General features: G+C 43.7%; 1 protein-coding gene across 2 annotated transcripts in view; it reads right to left on the reverse strand.

Annotated features, from left to right (window-relative positions):
• The window catches only part of nadsyn1 (NAD synthetase 1), a 93,090-nt gene that overhangs the window by 30,619 nt on the left and 43,782 nt on the right, over positions 1-18,689 (reverse strand). For both annotated transcript variants that reach the window (XM_043705355.1, XM_043705356.1), the window contains exons 9-14: positions 18,147-18,278; positions 17,578-17,652; positions 15,101-15,225; positions 11,721-11,769; positions 4,856-4,958; positions 2,204-2,372 (exon numbers count right to left, since the gene is read on the reverse strand). In XM_043705355.1, coding sequence (XP_043561290.1) covers positions 2,204-2,372; positions 4,856-4,958; positions 11,721-11,769; positions 15,101-15,225; positions 17,578-17,652; positions 18,147-18,278 — 653 coding nt within the window. The remainder of the gene's footprint in view (positions 1-2,203; positions 2,373-4,855; positions 4,959-11,720; positions 11,770-15,100; positions 15,226-17,577; positions 17,653-18,146; positions 18,279-18,689) is intronic.

Raw genomic sequence — 18,689 nt, forward strand, 5'->3', positions numbered from 1 at the left:
AGTGGTGGAGGCTGGTACAATTGCAACATTTAAGAGGCATTTGGATGGGTATATGAATAGGAAGGGTTTGGAGGGATATGGGCCGGATGCTGGCAGGTGGGATTAGATTGGGTTGGGATATCTGGTCGGCATGGTCGGGTTGGACCAAAGGGTCTGTTTCCATGCTGTACATCTCTATGACTCTATGACTCAATGCTTTAGTAAAGTCCATGTAGACAACATCATTTACATTACTCTCATCAACTGTCACTTCCTCAAAAGAAAAACAAGACCTCTTCCTGCATAAAGCCATGCTGATTATTCCCAATCAGTCCAGTCTCCTCTAAATGCAAGTAAATTCTGTCCCAAGTATTTTCTCCAATAATTTCCTTACCAGTGATTTAAGACTCACCAACCTATAATTTCCTGGATTATCCCTGCTCCATTTGATAAATAAAAAGGAACAACATTAGCTATTTTTCAGTCTTCCGGAACCGCGCCTGTAGATACAAAGATCTCAGTCAAGGTCCCAGCAATCTCTTTCCTCGCGTTCCTCAGTATTCTGGGATAGATCTCATCAGGCCTTGGGGTCTTATTTACCTTAGTGCTTTTCATGACACCAACACAACCTCCTCAATACTGACATGCCTGACAGTGTCAGCAAACCCTTCTCTAATCTAACCATTATCCATGTCCTTCTCCTATTGATGCAGAGTACTCATTAAAGAACGAACCCAGCTCCTTTGGCTCCATGCATAAATTCCTTCCTTTGTCCTTGAGCAGACCTACCCTTTCCCTCATTACCCTCTTGCTTCTTCCATAAGTATAAATTGCTTTGGCATTCTCTTTAATTCTACTTGAAGGGACCATGAAATGTCCTTCGAGCCCCCCCCAAATTTATTTTAAAAATATTTTTCTCTTTCCTTTATACTCTGCATTGGCCTTATCTGATATCAGTTTCCTAAATCTTACATGACCTTCCTTTTTGACTAAATTTTCAAAATCTCTTGACATCCAAGGTTCTGAGCTTTGCCATCCTTATCTTTAATCCTCACAGGAACTTGCTCAACTGAATCCTGACCAACTGGCCTTTAAAAAGACTCCTATGTGCCAGATGTGGATTTACCTTCAAGCAGCTGATTCCCAGTCCACTTTATCCAGTTCCTCCCTAAAGCTGTTCCCCCAATTTAGCACTTTCACCTGAAGACCAATCATTTCCTCTTCCGTAACTATCTTAAAATGCATACAATTATGATCACTGTACCCCTTCATATTGTTAACCTGTAGAAATATATTGATCGCTGTCTCAAACATATTCAATGGCTGATCCTCCAGAGCACACTGGGAGACAGATTCCCAAAGATTCATCACCTTCTGAGTGAAGAAATTCTTCTTCCTTTTATTCCAGAATACACTTCTCCATATTCTGAGACGGTCTCCCCTCAGGGGAAAAAACATCCTTCCTGCCTTTACCCTGTTGATTGTTGAAATAAATTTATATCTTTGAATGTGATCACCTCTCAATCTTCTAAACTCCAGACATTAAAGATCCAGTTTATTTAAATCATTCCTCATAGGACAAACCCTCAATCCAGAGAAGTAATTTGGTCATTTAATAATTCAATAATCAAGACAATAGGTCAGAAAAGTTACCCAAAAATAACATTTGAACAATTCATGAAAATAATAGTAAGAGGAATTAAAATTTCGCTCCCAAACAACCATTGTTAACTATAAGGGTTATGAAGTGTGTCATCTCATCAATTACAACCTCAAGTAGAACATAATAGAGAGGGTAAACACTACAATGTGGGAGTCCATTCAGTCCACACAAACCCTCCAAAGAGCATCCTACCCAGATCCATCCCACTACCCTAACCCTGCAACTCCCCTGCTAATCCACCTAGCCTGCACATCCCTGGACAATATGGACCATTTAGCATGGCGAATCTTTGGACTGGGGAGGAAACTGGAGCTCCCAGGAGGAAACCCACACAGACACTGGGAGAACGTGAAAACTCCATACAGAGCCATCTGAGGAAGGAATCAAACCTGGGTCCATGGCGCTGTGAGGCAGCAGTGCTAACCACTGAGCCACCGTGCCATCCTGTTTGAAATCTTAGAAATCACTGCATAAATTTGAAAGCACGAGAGAGAAGACTGAACCAGTGCCTAAAATGCCATAACAAAACTAACCCATTTCCCGCTTCCACCAACGCCTTACCTGCCGATTTGCTCTGCTAACTCTTTGGCTCGATTGCAAGTGTCTTGTGAAGAGTTCTCACTCGCCATGTAGCAGGTGATAAAGATGCGTTGACAAAATTCCCGTGGGTCCTTGGGGACATACTGAGGATCATTCACTATCCTCCGCGCATCTTCAATTACCTGCTGATCTGGACAGACAGAATGAAAAACCTCAAGAGCATTTTAACACACAACCTAACAGTTTGTCAGGAACATCATCCCAGGAAACTGCTGGAAGTGGTTTAACCTTATTTGAAAATATTCCTCATCAATTTACAGCTAAATTAAGACAAACCTCACTCAGTGCAAAAATCTAACTTTTCTACTTTGTCAAAAAATATATTGTGAAAAGTATTGTTTAAAAAAAAAAATCAATTATTTTGTGTCTGAAGTGAAAAATCACACCACCAGGTTATAGTCCAACAGGTTTATTTGGAAGCACTAGTTTTGAGCGCTGCTCCTTCATCGGGTGGTTGTGGGGTATAAGATTGTAAGACACAGAATTTATCGCAAAAGTTTACAGTGTGATGCAACTGAAATTATATATTGAAAAAGACCTGGATTGTTTGTTCAGTGTGACCTCTTAGAATGACCACGTGGTTTCAGTTCTTTCATATGTAAATCTCAGAAATGTTTTTAAAGTTACATTCTCAAATGGACTTTAACAGTAGGTGCCATGTGAGGTGCCTTGTGTGAGGCAGTCTGTACACCAATGTTCAGACTGATTCTATTTCACAAAAAGGGATTTACAGAATCTTACATAGATTCATGGAGTTTTTTTGAGCAAAATACAATGCAATTCTGCAAGTACAAATTCACCCAACAAAATTATATATGTGTGTGCGCGCGCATGTCGGGGGATATGAATGTTTGAGAGAGAGTGTGAGTGAGTGAGAGTGTAAAGGGGTGTAGGTCTGTGAGAGGGTGTGTGTGTGTGGGTCTGTATGTTTGAGCATATGAGAGAGGATGTGAGTGAGTGAGTGAGTAAGTCTGAGACTAAGAAAGCGAGCACGAGAGAAAGTGAGAGCGAGAGCTAGCATGTGAGAGAAAAAGAGAGTGTGAGAGATAGAGAGCGAGGAACCCAAGGTCTCAGTTAAGGACTTCCCCTGGGTACCAAACTTGGCTATCAGTCTCTGTTCAGCCACTTCACATTGTTGCCTGTCCTGAAGTCTGCCTTGAAGGGTAGTCACCCAAGGTTTGAGGCAGAGTGTCCCAGATCACTGAAGTGTTCTTCAATTGGAGGGAACACTCCTGTCTGTTGATTGTTGTGTGGTGTCCATTCGTTGCTGTAGCCTCTGCTTGACAGAGATGTGTGTGTCCAAGAATGAGACAGATGCTAAAGACTAGTCCATGGTGAGTTTGATGGTGGGATGAAACTCATCGATAGCACTGTGTAGTTGTTTCAATGACTCCTCGCTATGGGTCGGAGGAAGAAAATGTCATGAATATACTTGGTGTATAGTGTTGGTTGGAGGTCTTATGATCTTATACTCCACAACCACCTGATGAAGGAGCAGCGCTGCTTCCAAATGAACCTGTTGGACTATAACCGGGTGCTGTGTGATTTTTAACTTTGAGCACCCTGGTCCAACGCCGGCACTTCCAAATCATGTCGTGTCTGGATATGGATTGTGGTAATGGGCCAAATGGCCTCCTTCAATGCTGAACAATTCTGTGATTCTATTTAATCTCCAGTTTCACACGGTGCTCTCCAGCCTTGCTTTACACCACCTTCTACTGGTCAGCCTCTGCCAATACTCAGCCACTTTGATAAGTCCAGAACAGCCGACAGAGCTCCTAACAATTCACTTTTATTTCCTCTAACAAAGCAAGGATATTTCATTTACATGCTGTCAGTGCCAAGTTGGCAGCTGATTTTTTGGTTGGGAATTCACGCAGCATGAAACCCACAGCTTGAAACAAAAAGGGTTACACAGACCCGAAAATGAACTGGCATCATACTTTACCATATTACAACATGCCAGCAATTACAGTGACTCAAGCTGCTACAGGAGGAACCGGGGGCAGAGTTTAAAAACTAGGAGTCACGCTTTGAGGACAGAGGTGAAAAGGATTGCTTTTCTTTCTGCAGGTTGAGAGGCTTGGGTACCGTCTGCTTCGGAAGACAGTGGGGGGTTTGGGGAAGGTTCCTCAGTATCTTAATTACTAAGGTAGACTCACAGTCTTGTCTAAAGGAGAGTTTAAGTTGATTGAGGGTGGATGGGAATGTGGAATTTGGAACACAAACAGAACAGCTGTGAGCTGGTGCCAATCAAGTGGCCTTTATCCTGGAAGGTGTCAAATTCTCAAGTGTTGTTGGAGCTGCACCCATCCAGGCAAATCCTGACTTTAAATGGTGGGCATTACGGAGTGTTGGAGCAGGCTTGAAGGGCCAAATGGGGTACTTCTGTTCCTAATTTGTGTGATGATATTCATGGGGTGACGGTGTCACTGTCTTGGCCAATGTTTATTGTCCAGCTCCAGTTGCCTAGAGTTTAGAGTTGACCATATTGTTTGGGTGTGAAATAAGCTGTAGGCCAGAGTGGGTAAGGATGGCAGATTTCCTTCCCTAAAGAGAATGAGTTAACCAGGTGGGTTATGATAATCGACAGGTAATTTTATAGCTACTTACTTCCATTACTTGCAGCAAGGCACACCTGATGACACATGGAATAGACAATACAGGCTGTAGCTGAGCTATCGATACCTCCACTAAGAGGAAGAAGAAATCCAGCCTACAGACAAAAGAAATGATACATCACAGAACAGGAGTAACTAACAGGAATCTGCTCAACTCAAAGTCCAACAATACTTCCATATGCACATTACTTCTCTATACCCACTCACACCAGATTCTGTGAAGTTGGAGAACACTGTTTCCATGGAGACACACTCACACACTCGTACAGAACTCCAGTATTGTTGAGAGCAAAGACTTTTTGTCCAAACTTCTCCTTAGTCAGTTCGAATGTCAGTCATGCTCCCAGCTTGGTGCCCTTGCAGGTGCTGGAAGCTGTACATGAAATACACAGAGTCCTGGTCTTTGTAGACAGAAAGAACATGTATACACACTGCATGGTTTCTTTTTTTTTTTTCTTTTTCTTTTTTCTTGAAGACACAAAGTGCACCAATCTTTATTCAATTTCCACCACCAGGAAGATAGGAAAACACCCGGGTGGCCAGTGACAAACACTGCCCTTCACATCAAAGGGCAGTGCTGTGTGATCAAAACAGTGAAGGGGAGGGGAGACACTCCTGTTTATCTTTTTTTTTTGCAAAGCTAACTGCACGGTTTCAACTCAAAACAGCTGAGTCATTCGCTGGTTTATTTATAGAGCAATAACCTTATCGAATCAGTTAACCTCCCTGGTTAAGATTTAAATAAAGCCTGGCTGTTAATTGTCAATCATTATTAACTGCTGCATTCTTAATGGCAATGACTCTACCAGAGTTCACTCACCACCAAATGTAGTAAACAAGTTGGCGCTCCTCTTAAATTTTTATTTTTGCAAACGTCCTGATGACTATTGACAAAAGACTTAAAGTGTTTTTTTTTCAAGCAAACACAATGGGATTGTGTGGATGGAGAAATGGCAAGATTTTCAATTATATGTTTACACACTGGAGGGCTGGAACCCCCCCCCCCCCCGCCAGAGGGGAGGATACCATTCTCCTCCCCCCCCCCCAAGAGAGGGCTGGATAACCCCCCTCCCGCAGAGGGCTGGATACCGCCAGAGATTAGAGCCCTCTTCAATACGAAAAAGGTCACTGCTTACAGCTGGCATACACATGGACCTTTTAGTTTAAAAAAAGAACATACATTACACTGGCTGTGGAAAGCAGGGGATGCTTTAATCACAGATTCATCCTGAGTGCTATGTTCAGACTGATGGCTGATACAGAACAATTTTAAGAGTGTGGTGCTGGAAAAGCACAACAGGTCAGGCAGCATCTGAGGAGCAGGAGAGTCGACGTTTCGGGCAAAAGCCCTTCCTCTGGAATATCAATGTTTCAGGCATAAGTGCTTCATCAGAAATTCCTGACAAAGGGCTCATGCCCGAAACGTCAACTCTCCTGCTCCTCAGATGCTGCCTGACCTGCTGTGCTTTTCCAGTACCACACATCTCTTCATGGCAGACAACTGCCTGAGAGGCAATGTTCAGAATGACTCCCTCTCTCACACACCCTCAGTCTGCTATTCTGGTCAGTCGTCTTGGAAATCAAAATGATTATAATTGTTCTGACAATTTCAGAGTTTTCTAAACTCACCCGAAATTCTGGTGAACGAGAGCTTTGCTTTAATTCATTCACAGGGTGTAGGTGTCACTGGCTGGGCCCGCATTTATCAAATTAATGCAAAACCTTATCTCAAGTGCAGCTCAGAAATGTGGCTCAACTCCACATGGGACATATGACCCAGAAAGGCAGAGCTGGCTCAATGGGTTGAATGGACTACTGCTCTTACATTCCAAGATGTGACAGTATTCGGTGTCAACCCAAATTTGGAGACTGCAGGTTTTCAGAAGACAGCTCACCACCATCTTCACAAGGGCAACTGAAATGGGCAATAAATGCTGGGCCCAGCCAGTGACTCCCACACCCCATGAATGAATTACAGCAACCCTACAATTACCAATTAGAAGCATCCTCATCTGCATACCCCCCTCCCCCCACCCTGCCACTATCCAATGCCCGCTTAAATGCCCATAAAGAGGGAGAGTCCACCACTGCTACTGGCAGGGCATTCCATGAACTCACGACTCGCTGAGTGAAGAACCTACCCCTAACATCTGTCCTATACCTACCCCCCCTTAATTTAAAGCTATTATTGGATATTGGATAACGTTGGAAGTGTCGTACTGGGGACTTGAATCATTAACTCTGTTTCTCTCTCCACAGATGCTGCCTGACCTGCTGAGTTTCTCCAGCATTTTCTGTTTTAATTCTAAACTTAGGAGGCTTAGTTACAGCAATCCATCTCAGGCACAGGGTGTACTGTGGGGAGAGTGTGGAGGTCAAGTTTTGAATCCTGAGTTGACTTGAACAAGAGGACGTCTTACAGCATGGAAACGGACCAGTCAGTCTAACTAGTCCACCTACCTGCTCCTGGCCCATATCCTTCCAAACCTCTTATTCATGTATATATCCAAATGTACTTTAAACATTGTAACAGAACCCACATCCACCAAGTTCATTCTACACACAAACCACCTAAAGTAAAACTGCTTCTCCGGTCTTTAAAATCTTAAAACCTTAAAAATATGCCCTCTAGTTTTGAAATTCCCTGCCCTACAGAAAAGACACGTGCTATTCACCTTACCATGTCCCTCAGGATTTTATAAACCTCATCCCTTAACCTCCAACACTCCAGTGAATAAAGTCCCAGCCTGTCTAGCCTCTCCTTATAACCTAAACCTTCCATTCCCAGCAACATCCTGATAAGCCTTTTCTGAACCATCTCCAGCTCAATGATAACGCTCCTATAACAAGGCAATCAGAACACACAGTTGAGTTGGAGGCCTCATCAACATCCTGAACAACCTCAACATGACAACCCAACTCCTATACTCAATTGTCAGAGCGATGAGGCGAGCGTGCTAAATGCCTTTTTAACCACCCTGTCTACCTGTGACATAAACTTCAAAGAATTATGTACCTAAAACCCTTATGGTCTTTGAGGGTTGAGAGTCTTTTGAATTCCTTTCCTCAAAACTCAGTGGATGTTGAATCTTTAAAATGTTTTTAAGGCATGGACAAGATTCTTACTTAAGGAGGATGGACGTTTCAGGTCTCTGCAGGAATGTAGAGTTCAGGTTAAAAATCAGATCAGCCACGATCATATTGAATGGGCTGGCAGATGGGCCGACTGGCCTCCTCTTATTCCCTGTTTGTAGGAGTTGGCATTGAGCAGGATATTCACGATGGGTCACCATCACACTCGACCCAAACCCCCGCTTCAGTGACTCTGCTTTCTCTCCGCAAGTGCTATCAGACCTGATGAGTTTCTTCAGCAATTTCTGTTGCTGTCTCCCCAACCCTTGTCAGGCAAGACATGAGAGCAAAAGCACTCCAGCCCTGGTGCAGTGACCACCCTCACGACTGGGGATAAAGACGGTTGTTCATCAAACTGAGAATTTCTTCTGCTACTCCACTGTTCACCAATGGGAGACAGCAATAATGATACCAAAAACACCCAAATGCAGCAATGGCGATAATATTACACACACAGGTATACAAACAAACCCCCTTCTGGAAGACTGAACCAATACAGTTGAGTATAGTAAGGCACAACTTACAATAGATGGTGCTACAGTATCCTATACAAATGGTGTATTTCTTCTACTATAGGCTAAAGGGACATTGGAGCCAATTCCTGATCCCCTTTTCTCAGATGCATCTCGGAACACAATCCAGGAACTCCCGCATTCCTCTTGGGTATCAGCTAAAGACGATTAAGGTCCAGAACCAAACACCAGTCTGCTCTCAGAGTGAGCAGCTGCCCATTCAGGGAAACTGTTTAAAGTAACACGTTCCCTTGTTCTCCATTGACCCATTACATTCCCCTTCACATTTATTAAAGGGTAAAAGCTTTGGATAAATCATAATTTGTTTACAGTCGCAAACCAATGAGATAACATTTCTTTAAAGTTTGAACTCTTATGGTAGATGGTGAAATTTGAATTCAGTAAAATTCTGGAATAAAACATCAGCCTAATTCCTATTTCGTAACCATCGTCGATCGTCATAAAAGCCCATGTGGTTCACTAATGCCCTTTTTAGGGAAGGAAGCTGCCATCTTTGTCTGGTGTTACATGTGACTCATTCCTTAGAAGTAAACCTCCTCCAACGTCAGGTTTGCTCCCATGGGTGGACTCTCACCTGGAGTCCGAAGACAGTGGGTTTGAGAGCTGAGCAGTACCACAACGAGCACCAACTAGCAACCAAAAGACACAATCAGCCATCACTGGTATCCTTACACACAGATGATGAGGGACACCGGTTCGCCTGGGACAATGCATCCATTCTAAGAACGGCTAAACCAAGACATGCACAAGAATTCCTCAAGGCCTGGCATTCAACCCAGAACTCCAACAAGCACATCGATTTGGACCCCATTTACTAACCTCTCAGAAAAAGAACCAAAGTGATATCACTCACCACAACAGACCAAGGCACATAAATAGCAAGTGGGACAGAACACCAACGCTTCACCGGAGGCTCACTGATGAAGTTACCTAGCATGGTGACAAAACAGAGAACAAATCTTCCAGCTCAGCCAGCAAGCTTACAACCTGAACCTCAACCTGAGCTACAAATCTTACAATACTGCAATGTTTGAAATGTTTGCTTTTGGATGAGGCTTTAAACCAAGCCCCTATCTGAACTCTCAAGTCAATGCAGGAGCTCCCATCATCTCACTAAGACGTAGTGGCGGTGGGTCCCCAGTGTACAAACCCACCGACTCCCACAGCTACCTGGATTACACCTCTTCCCACCCTACCTCTCCAGACCCCAGTGTCCTGGTCAGGGTTTGTCCCTCAAACAACATCACAAACAGGACTGTACACGAAAACCTGGTCTGTACAAAATGGCTGCCACCCCACAATTCTGACATCAACTCTAACTAAACTTCAAAATGTACTTGTTCTACTTTTGGACCGGATGTGGAGGTCACAGAGTGCCTTGCTCAACCATTTCAGAGGGCAGTTAAGAGTCAGCAAGATCACGGTGGGTCTGGAGTTACACGTAGGCGAAAGTGTGGACAGTAGATGCTGGAGATCAGAGTCTAGATTAGAGTGGTGCTGGAAAAGCACAGCAGGTCAGGCAGCATCCGAGGAGCAGGAGAATTGACGTTTCGGGCAAAAGCCCTTCATCAGGAATGAGTCACGTGTACACCAGACAAGGATGGCAGCTTCCTTCCCTAAAAGGGCATTAGTGAACCAGATGGGCTTTTACGACGATCAACAATGGTTACGAAATAGGAATTAGGCTGATGTTTTATTCCAGAATTTTACTGAATTCAAATTTCACCATCTATCATAACAGAGTTCAAACCTATGCCCTACTGTACACCAGCCTTGGGGTTTCTTAGTTATGAGTCCAGTAGCGTTACCACTACCTCCCCCAGTCAATTAGTCTTTACAACAATCCATGCTAATTCAGGGGGAGAAGGTTGTAGTTCCAGATTTGGTCAACTGAATTAAAATTTCTCCATTGGCCAGGCTGGGATTTGAACCCACTTCTCTCGACCATTAGCCTGGGATTGCTGGTGCAGTGACATAACCAATATGTCTTTATGCCCCCCAACTTCACTGGCTAAAAAGTAACCCACAGGCACATAAAAAAGGTGTAATATAAATTCAAGAGGTTCTGCCTTTCCTTCTCAGCACCTTCAAGGGAAAGCATTAATATTCCAGATGGTCACAAAATGTCATTGCAGGCTCCAGTAAAACCGCTCTGCAGAGCCAGGAAAGTCACGGAAATCATACAATCCTCAGAGTCTGGAAGCAGGCCATTCAGTCCATCAAGTGAACACTGAACCCCTCCCAACCAAAAGAGCATCCAGATCCATTCCCCCTACCCTATCCCTGTAACCCTGCAATGCCCATGGCCAATCCACCTAGCTTGGACATTCCTGGGTAATTTACCATGGCCCGTCCACCTAAACTGCATATCTTTGGACTGTGGGAGGAAACCTAGGCAGAGATGGGGAGAATGTGAAAACTCCACACAGATAGTCATCCAAGGGTGGAATTGAACCCAGGTCCCCAGCGCTGTGAGGCAGCATTTTTTTTTGCATAAGTTCAATTGGTTATTTTCCATCCAGTCTCCTTTAGAAAAGCAGCAATGTGGTTGGACTCTGTGTGGAGAAGCCTAGTTAGTATGCTGTGCACCTACACCACACTGGGCCACTGAACAGGTAACTCTCAAGCCAGCCACAGCTGGTGCAGGAGGAATATTGGGCTGGTTATCCTAATACCCAGCCTCTCAGTCTAGGGACACAGCTTCAAATCCCACTGTGGCAGCTAGTGGTGTTTAAATCCAATTACTAACTCTGCAATACAATGGTGTATGCTTCAATAATGCTGATCAGCAAACTACCACAGCGTTTTAAAAACAGATTTGTTTGACTGATGTCAGTTTGGAAGGGAATGGGACATTCTAACCCCATCTGGCCTACTTCAAGGGGTTAACCATCAATTGCCCTCTATCACTCAGTTAAGGGGCAATTAGGAAAGGACAACAAATGCTGCACTTACCTGAGACATGCACATCCCATGAAAGAATAAAGTAAGAAAAAAAAAAAATGTATGTTCGGTAACAATTGGTTAGTGTGCAAGACCTAGCAAAGAACCTTTCTTCAAACAATGAAGGCATCCCACCTGGACAAATAGACATTTTTAACAAAGCATCTTGTAAACTATGTACGGAAAGAGTAAAGCTTTCTAAAATTAAGCTTACCTCTATTAATATGACTATACATCTCACTGACTTACCTGTGAGCTACGTCGCAGGTAATCCCACAACCAACAGGCCGGTCCAAGACTAAATAAAATATGAAGAGGATACAATCAGCGACATCAAGTCACAATTTTCTGGCAATGTTTTATCCTGTACTTGGCCAGCAGTGTGTTTATATTGTATTTAGAGGTGTAAAATCGGGCAAAATTACCATCGCATCATGTCATGATCCCAGCTGCTGGTGATATTGGACAAGTCAGATCCCAGCTTGAAACCTAGCTTGATAGGTCAGTTTTATTTTTGTAATTTGTTTACTATGGTCAGTCACTGAACATATTCACACAAAGCTGCCGATGTACATTTAACAAATGAACAAAGTGTTTTTCTTTTAGTGTGTAATAAAAAGCACTAGTTATATTATGCAAAAAAACTGATTCCTCATCCTGACCTGCTGAACCAAATTTTGTTATCTCGAACTATTGCACCAACACCAATCTTCTGTCTCATCTAACCTTATTTTCTAGAGCACGGAGTTAGCCAGTGAAAGGATTTTTATTTTGCTGGATTTAAATGCATATAAACAAGTTTTACTCACAGAACCATTCACAGAACACAAAAATGAAACAAATTTATCCCCTTCTTAACAAGCAATGTAGAAATAATTTGGAGATGCCGGTGTTGGACTGGGGTGTACAAAGTTAAAAATCACAACACCAGGTTATAGTCCAACAGGTTTAATTGGAAGCACACTAACTTTCAGAGCGCTGCTCCTTCATCAGATAGTTCACCAACCACCTGATGAAGGAGCAGCGCCCCAAAACCTAGTGCTTCCAATTAAACCTGTTGGACTATAACCTGGTGTTGTGATTTTTAATCATGCAGAAATAGGAGTAGGGCTTTAAGTTATACTAGATCCTGTCCACGTTGGAACCCAAGTTTCCAAATAACAAAGAAATGTACAATAAAGTTCCATCGCAAACAAGTTGCAGGAAACCATTGAGTTTACACAAGAGATGTGGAATAATATGGTCAGGTACGTGGACCCTGTTCTCTGCAGCTACAACTGAAAGTTCCAAAGACTACACTGCCTGCCCAATGCCAGGGGGTAAAGTACCATCATGGATGGCAAAGAACTTGAAGTGGGAGGGGTCAGGTCCAGTTATCATGGCTCACATAGGAACAAAGAAGAACTAGGAATGATATTCTGATGAGAAAGTTTGAGGGTTCGAATTCAAAAACAAAACCCTGAAGTGATTAATCTCAAAATTGTTACCCCAGTCTTAAACCAATTGGCACAGGAGTAAAGAGGTTAGGAGGTTAAATGTGTGGCTGAATAATCTTGCCTGGGAGAGACAGGTAATTCACATCATGGGGTACTGGCACCAGTACTGGGCAAAGAGGGAGCTGTACCATTTGGACTGGTTTAGGACAAATGCTCTAGTGAAATGGATGACAAGGACAAAACAGAGAGCTTTGAACAGATATTTGGTGAAGTGTACTTTTCAAAATTTCTTGCATGGAATGTGGGCCTTGTTGGAGAGGCCAGAAGGTGTTGCCCATCCCTAGCTGCCCTTGAACTTATTGGCTGTAGAGAGCATTTCAGAAAATCAATCACTTGTCCACCACATTTTGTCATTACTTAATCGAATTTTAATTAACCAGCCACTATGGTGGGATTTGAACTCATGGATCCAGTTAACATTAGAACTAGAAGCAGAAGTAGGCTGTCCAGCCCTGTTCTGCCATTCCATAAGATCATGGCTGATCTTCTCATGGGCTCAGATCCACTTACCTGCACGCTCACTATATCCTTTAATTCCTTTATTGTTCAAAAAAAAAAATTAAAAAAAATAAATCTACCTTAGCTATAAAAACATATACAGAAGTAGCATCAAGTACTTCACTGGGCAGGGAATTCCACAGATTGGAATTAGCTTTATTGTCACATGTACCTGCACGAGTGCATCTTAGGTACATGGTACCTAGATAGAACTTCTTAGGAATAGATTAGAAAAATAAAAGAAATAAAAAGTTCAGAGCTCCAGTCTTTCCAAGCAGAGGAGAAGGAGCAGAGGTGTCTGTACTGGCCTCCAGTCCAGCAGGGGCCTCACATGCAGACTCTCAGGGAAATAAATCTGCACTGCCTTCACCTCGGACATCGCCAATGCCACCAAAGGACAGGAGGCAAGACAAACAAAAGAAAAAGAAAAAGAGAAAAGAGAAAACCAGATGGAACGGACGTGCTCCAGTTCAGGAGTCCCTCTCTGCCATTCAGGATGTCTAATTCAGTAACATCGCCACCATGTGAAAAAATGATACAAAACTGATGCACAGATCATGATGCCACCATCGCCCCCTTCTCCAATCAATACCCTCCATCTGTTTATAAACAGTGATACAATTAACACCTTACAGTCAAAAAGAAACCCCTTAGGGACCAGTGTGGTTCAGTGGGACACTGAACAAGGAAGCCTGGCTTCAAGCCATAAGTGCTCCAGAGATGCCTCAATTAACAGGATGATTAAAAAATACCTAGAGGGTATTCTCCCTTATGCCCTTCAAAATGGCTTACAGCATTTCCTGGATGGGCTGCTGCTGTAACACTTCCTCGCATTAATCTACTGTTCAGATATGTCTTGATGTTAGGCCCTCTGTTCGAGGATCCGCCCTCTTTCAGGGATATGGGCTGGAGTGTGTTGCACGCAGTCAACCCCATCCATCGAAGGTGAAGGGTTCTCTCCAGGTGCCAGGCTAACACAGACTGTGGGGCATGGAGGAAACAGCTTTCCGTATTAATTGGAGATTCCGGTTGCAGCCCACGCTCTGCTTTTAAATTTTTAATTGCACTTCAGCCCCTCATTGCTGTTGAATGGGGGCACTGTGTGGGAGGGAGACGGGGTGGTGCAGACAGATCAGAGGATCTCCTCCTGGGTCTGCTCCTGGCTACTGTACTCAGCTGAGGATCTGGGCAGCAGGTGTGGAGGGAGCTGTAGTACCTAACCACCTGCCCCTCTTCCACAGCTGCATCCATACTCAGGCATCCTTTGAGAGAGAGCATGTGGTGTCTGCAAGCACGAGAGACACCACTGGCACAAATGGGCACACCCACTGGATCAGGTGGGTATCATCATTTCAAATAAACAATGTGATTCAAAACATCAACTCTCTGTCTACACAGATGCTGCCAGACAGTTTAATTTCTCCAGCACTCTTTCAGAATTCCAGAATCCACAGTCTTTTCTTCTATATCCCCATCTGCATCTTCCTCATGAAAAGTAGGTTACCTACCTATTTTTGTGCCACAGACCGTGGCCTGGATGCTTTCACTGAGGACCACATTAGACGTGGGATAGAACACACCAGGTTACAGTGATCCTTGGAGGAACTATTGAGCAGTTTGAGGACACAAGCCTACCTGATTTCCTCCTCAGGAGTATGGTACCGGATCTGAATGGGTTCAATGGAGGGCATACAGACATCATCGACTGAAGAAAGTGCAAAGTCAACCTTCACCCGAGGGTAGGGCTGGACTTCAGTTGCCTATTTGGGATTTCATTTAGAAGAGAGATTTAAATCTGACATTTGAAAACATGCACAAGTAAAAGAACAAGTGAGGTTTTTGGGAGTGGAGTCAGTGATTCATGTGATTAGGATTGACTATTAGCTTATTATCTCTCAGTTTTAACTGAGAAAAGTTCTCTTCAGCTAATCCCAAAAGAAAATAGTGTCATAAGACTGATAGAAAAATTCCAGACGGAACTCCTGAGAACTCAAGCTATTCCTCAATTGGTTGGGTTTAAGAGATTCACAAGTTTGCCTCGATGTCAACAGTCCAATAGTAACTCCCCAGGTGGAAATCAGGAAAAGAGTAAAGACCACTTTTCAAAATAATTTTGTTTGAGCATCTGCTGGGTTTTAAAAATGCCAACTGTCCATTGAGATTGGGTACCAAGGCCCCAAACAAACTCATTTCCTGAGTCTATCCACTTCCATAGCCCCCTAGAGAGCTTTATGATGCAACTCTGTCTACTCTTTGACCAAGGTTTTGGTCGCCTACATTGCCATCTCCACTGTAGCTTACAGTCATCTTATTTACGAATGATCCTACAAAATGCCTTGGAATGTTCTAAAAATGCAAGTTATTGTTGGATGATGTGACAGGCGATTCAGCGGTCTCTTTCACCTGTGCCCTGGATTAGGTTCCTTCCAACCAGGCACCTTCATTCGCTGGGCGTTGGGCTTGGCTAGTTTTCAATAAAAGCCTCGTGCCCACAGACACACTGCATACAATTTGATAGGAATCACAAACCAAATAATAGATTCTCGGCCAGATGTGAAAAAGGTATCAGGGAAGAGCAGAACACAGCTAACAATCATTAATCTATGGAATGGAAAAGTGTCGTGCTGAAAAAGCACAGCAGGTCAGGCTTATGCCCGAAACGTCGATTCGCCTGCTCCTCGGATGCTACCCGGCCTGCTGTGCTTTCTCAGAGCCACACTTTTCATCTCTGATCCCCAGCATCCACAGTCCTTACTTTCCCCTGGTCAATGATCTATGGAGTTTGGGGGGTGGAGAGACTACTGGGACAGAGTCAAGCGACTCTTAATCCAGTCAGACCAGACTTGAAACGTTAGCTCTGTTTCTCTCTCCAGATGCTGCCAGGCCTGCTACGTTTCTGCAGTATTCTCTGCATTTGTTTCAGGTTTCAAACATCTTAAATAGCTTGCTTTTCTTTTAAATTATAAACTTCTGCTTTCCAAACTATTAGCAAGTTAAGGGGGCTTCTCTTTTGCCCTTTTTAAAAATATAAGTTCTGGAGAGTTTCTGTTGCTATGTGGGTGTCTGCTTTGGGGCTAATTGATACAGTTTCGGTATCAATTAGATATACCACTTGTTTTTAAAAAAGTGAATTTGTTTTATAACAAATTAGTTATTTGGATTTCATTCAAGAAATCCAGTGAAAGTCTTTGTTCTGAATGGCAATACAAAAGGGGTTCAATTAACCATGTTGGGGATTTTAAATTTTCTTGTGGGATATCAGCATCACTGGCTGGACCCAGCATTTTTTGCCTGTCCCTAGTTGCCCCTTTGAGAAGGTGATGGTGAGCTGCCTTCTTGAACTGTTGCAGTCCATGTGCTGTAAGTTGGCTCCTAAGGGAAGGAATTCCAGGATTTTGACTCAGCAACAGTGAAGGAATGGCGACATATTTCCAAGTCAGAGTGGTGAGTGGCTTCGAGGGGAACTTGTAGTTGGTGGTGTTCCCATCTATCTGCTGGCCATGTCCTTCTAGATTGAAGTGGCCATGGGTTTGGAAGGTGCTAAGGATCTTTGTTGAATTTCTGCAGTGCATTTTGTGGATGGTACACACTGCTGTTACTGAGCACGAGTGGTGGAGGGAGTGGATGCTTGTAGATGTGATGCCAGTGAAGCGGGCTGCTTTGTTCTGGATGGTAGGTAAAAACACTGACTGCAGATGCTGGATACCAGATTCTGGATTAGTGGTACTGGAAAAGCACAGCGGTTCAGGCAGCATCAGAGGAGCAGTAAAATCGACGTTTTGGGCAAAGGACCTTCATCAGGAATACAGGATGGCGGTGTTCTGGATGGTGCCAGGCGTCTGGGGTGTTGTTGGGGCTGCACCCACCCAGGCGACCGGGGGGTATTCCGTCGCACACACACGCACACACACCTTGCAGATCATGGGCAGGAAGTCAGGAGGTGGCTTACTAGCTGCAGGATTCCTAGCCTCTGATCGAATCAGAACATTGACACTCCTGGGCAGACTATTGCAGTGGGACTTGATTACCAGCACATCCCTCCCATTACAGTCAGAACACTGGATATAGACAGAAACTCACAATTCAACATACAGGAAAGCTCATGTACCAACCATTAATCTTGCAGATATCCTGATTGCATCGTAGCTTCTGACATCTTCCAAATCCTGAGTGGTCGTTATAACTTCCTAAACATAGAGAAAAAAAATTCTAGAATGGATACCAGCTATCCCTGCAGTAACACCGAAAAATTCTGCACAAGCAACTTTGAAATTGTCTTCTTAAACTTTGAAATTCTTTTTAATTTTCCCAAGATTTATTGCCAAACCTTTAAATCACCCAGAGGCAGTTAAGAGTCAGCCACATTACTGTTGGTCTGGAGTCACATGCGGGTAAGGGTGGCAGTTTCCTCCCCTGAAGGACATTAGTGAAGCAGATGGGTTTTTCTGACAATCAATAATGGATTTGTAGTCATCATTAGACTCAATTGTAGAATTTTATTCAATTCAAATGTCACCATCTGCCATTGCGGGATTTGAACCCGGTTCCCAGATCATTCGCCAGGTTTCTGGATTATCAGACTAGGAATACTAACATTAGGCCATCACCTCTCCACACCAGCTCAAAGGCAACGAAAAAGCCAAATGAATCCACCACCACAGGCCATACACTCAGGTCTTACCACATCATCCAAGGAAAACTGGGATCCTTGAGCCACAAGGTGGCCATTGACAGCAATCATTGCGCAGCCATCATAGTACAGGCGATCACCATCACAGCCTTTCTGGTTGGCAAGGAGATAAATACCACCATTCTGCTCAGACAAAAAAAAAAAGAGAAGAAAATTGTGGACTGAGCTATCTTTGTGCAATTACACACTGTGAAGGATGGTGCTGACGGCAAAAGGTTCAGGTACAAGTTTGACAGATTTCCTTAGCAACAGAGCTGTATTACAGGAGCATAAAAAGGCAAACATTCCTCAACACGGATTTCAATATGACTTTGTGGCTGTGGTTCTGTTCGCCGAGCTGGAAGTTTTTGTTGCAAATGTTTCGTCCCCTGTCTAGGTGACATCCTCAGTGCTTGGGAGCCTCCTGTGAAGCGCTTCTGTGGTGTTTCCTCCGGCATTTATAGTGGCCTGTCCCTGCCACTTCCGGTTGTCAGTTTCAGCTGTCCACTTTAGTGGCCGGTATATTGGGTCCAGGTCAATGTGTTTGTTGATGGA

Source organism: Chiloscyllium plagiosum, chromosome 16 (genome assembly GCF_004010195.1).
Source record: "Chiloscyllium plagiosum isolate BGI_BamShark_2017 chromosome 16, ASM401019v2, whole genome shotgun sequence".
Taxonomy (NCBI): Eukaryota; Metazoa; Chordata; class Chondrichthyes; order Orectolobiformes; family Hemiscylliidae; genus Chiloscyllium; species Chiloscyllium plagiosum.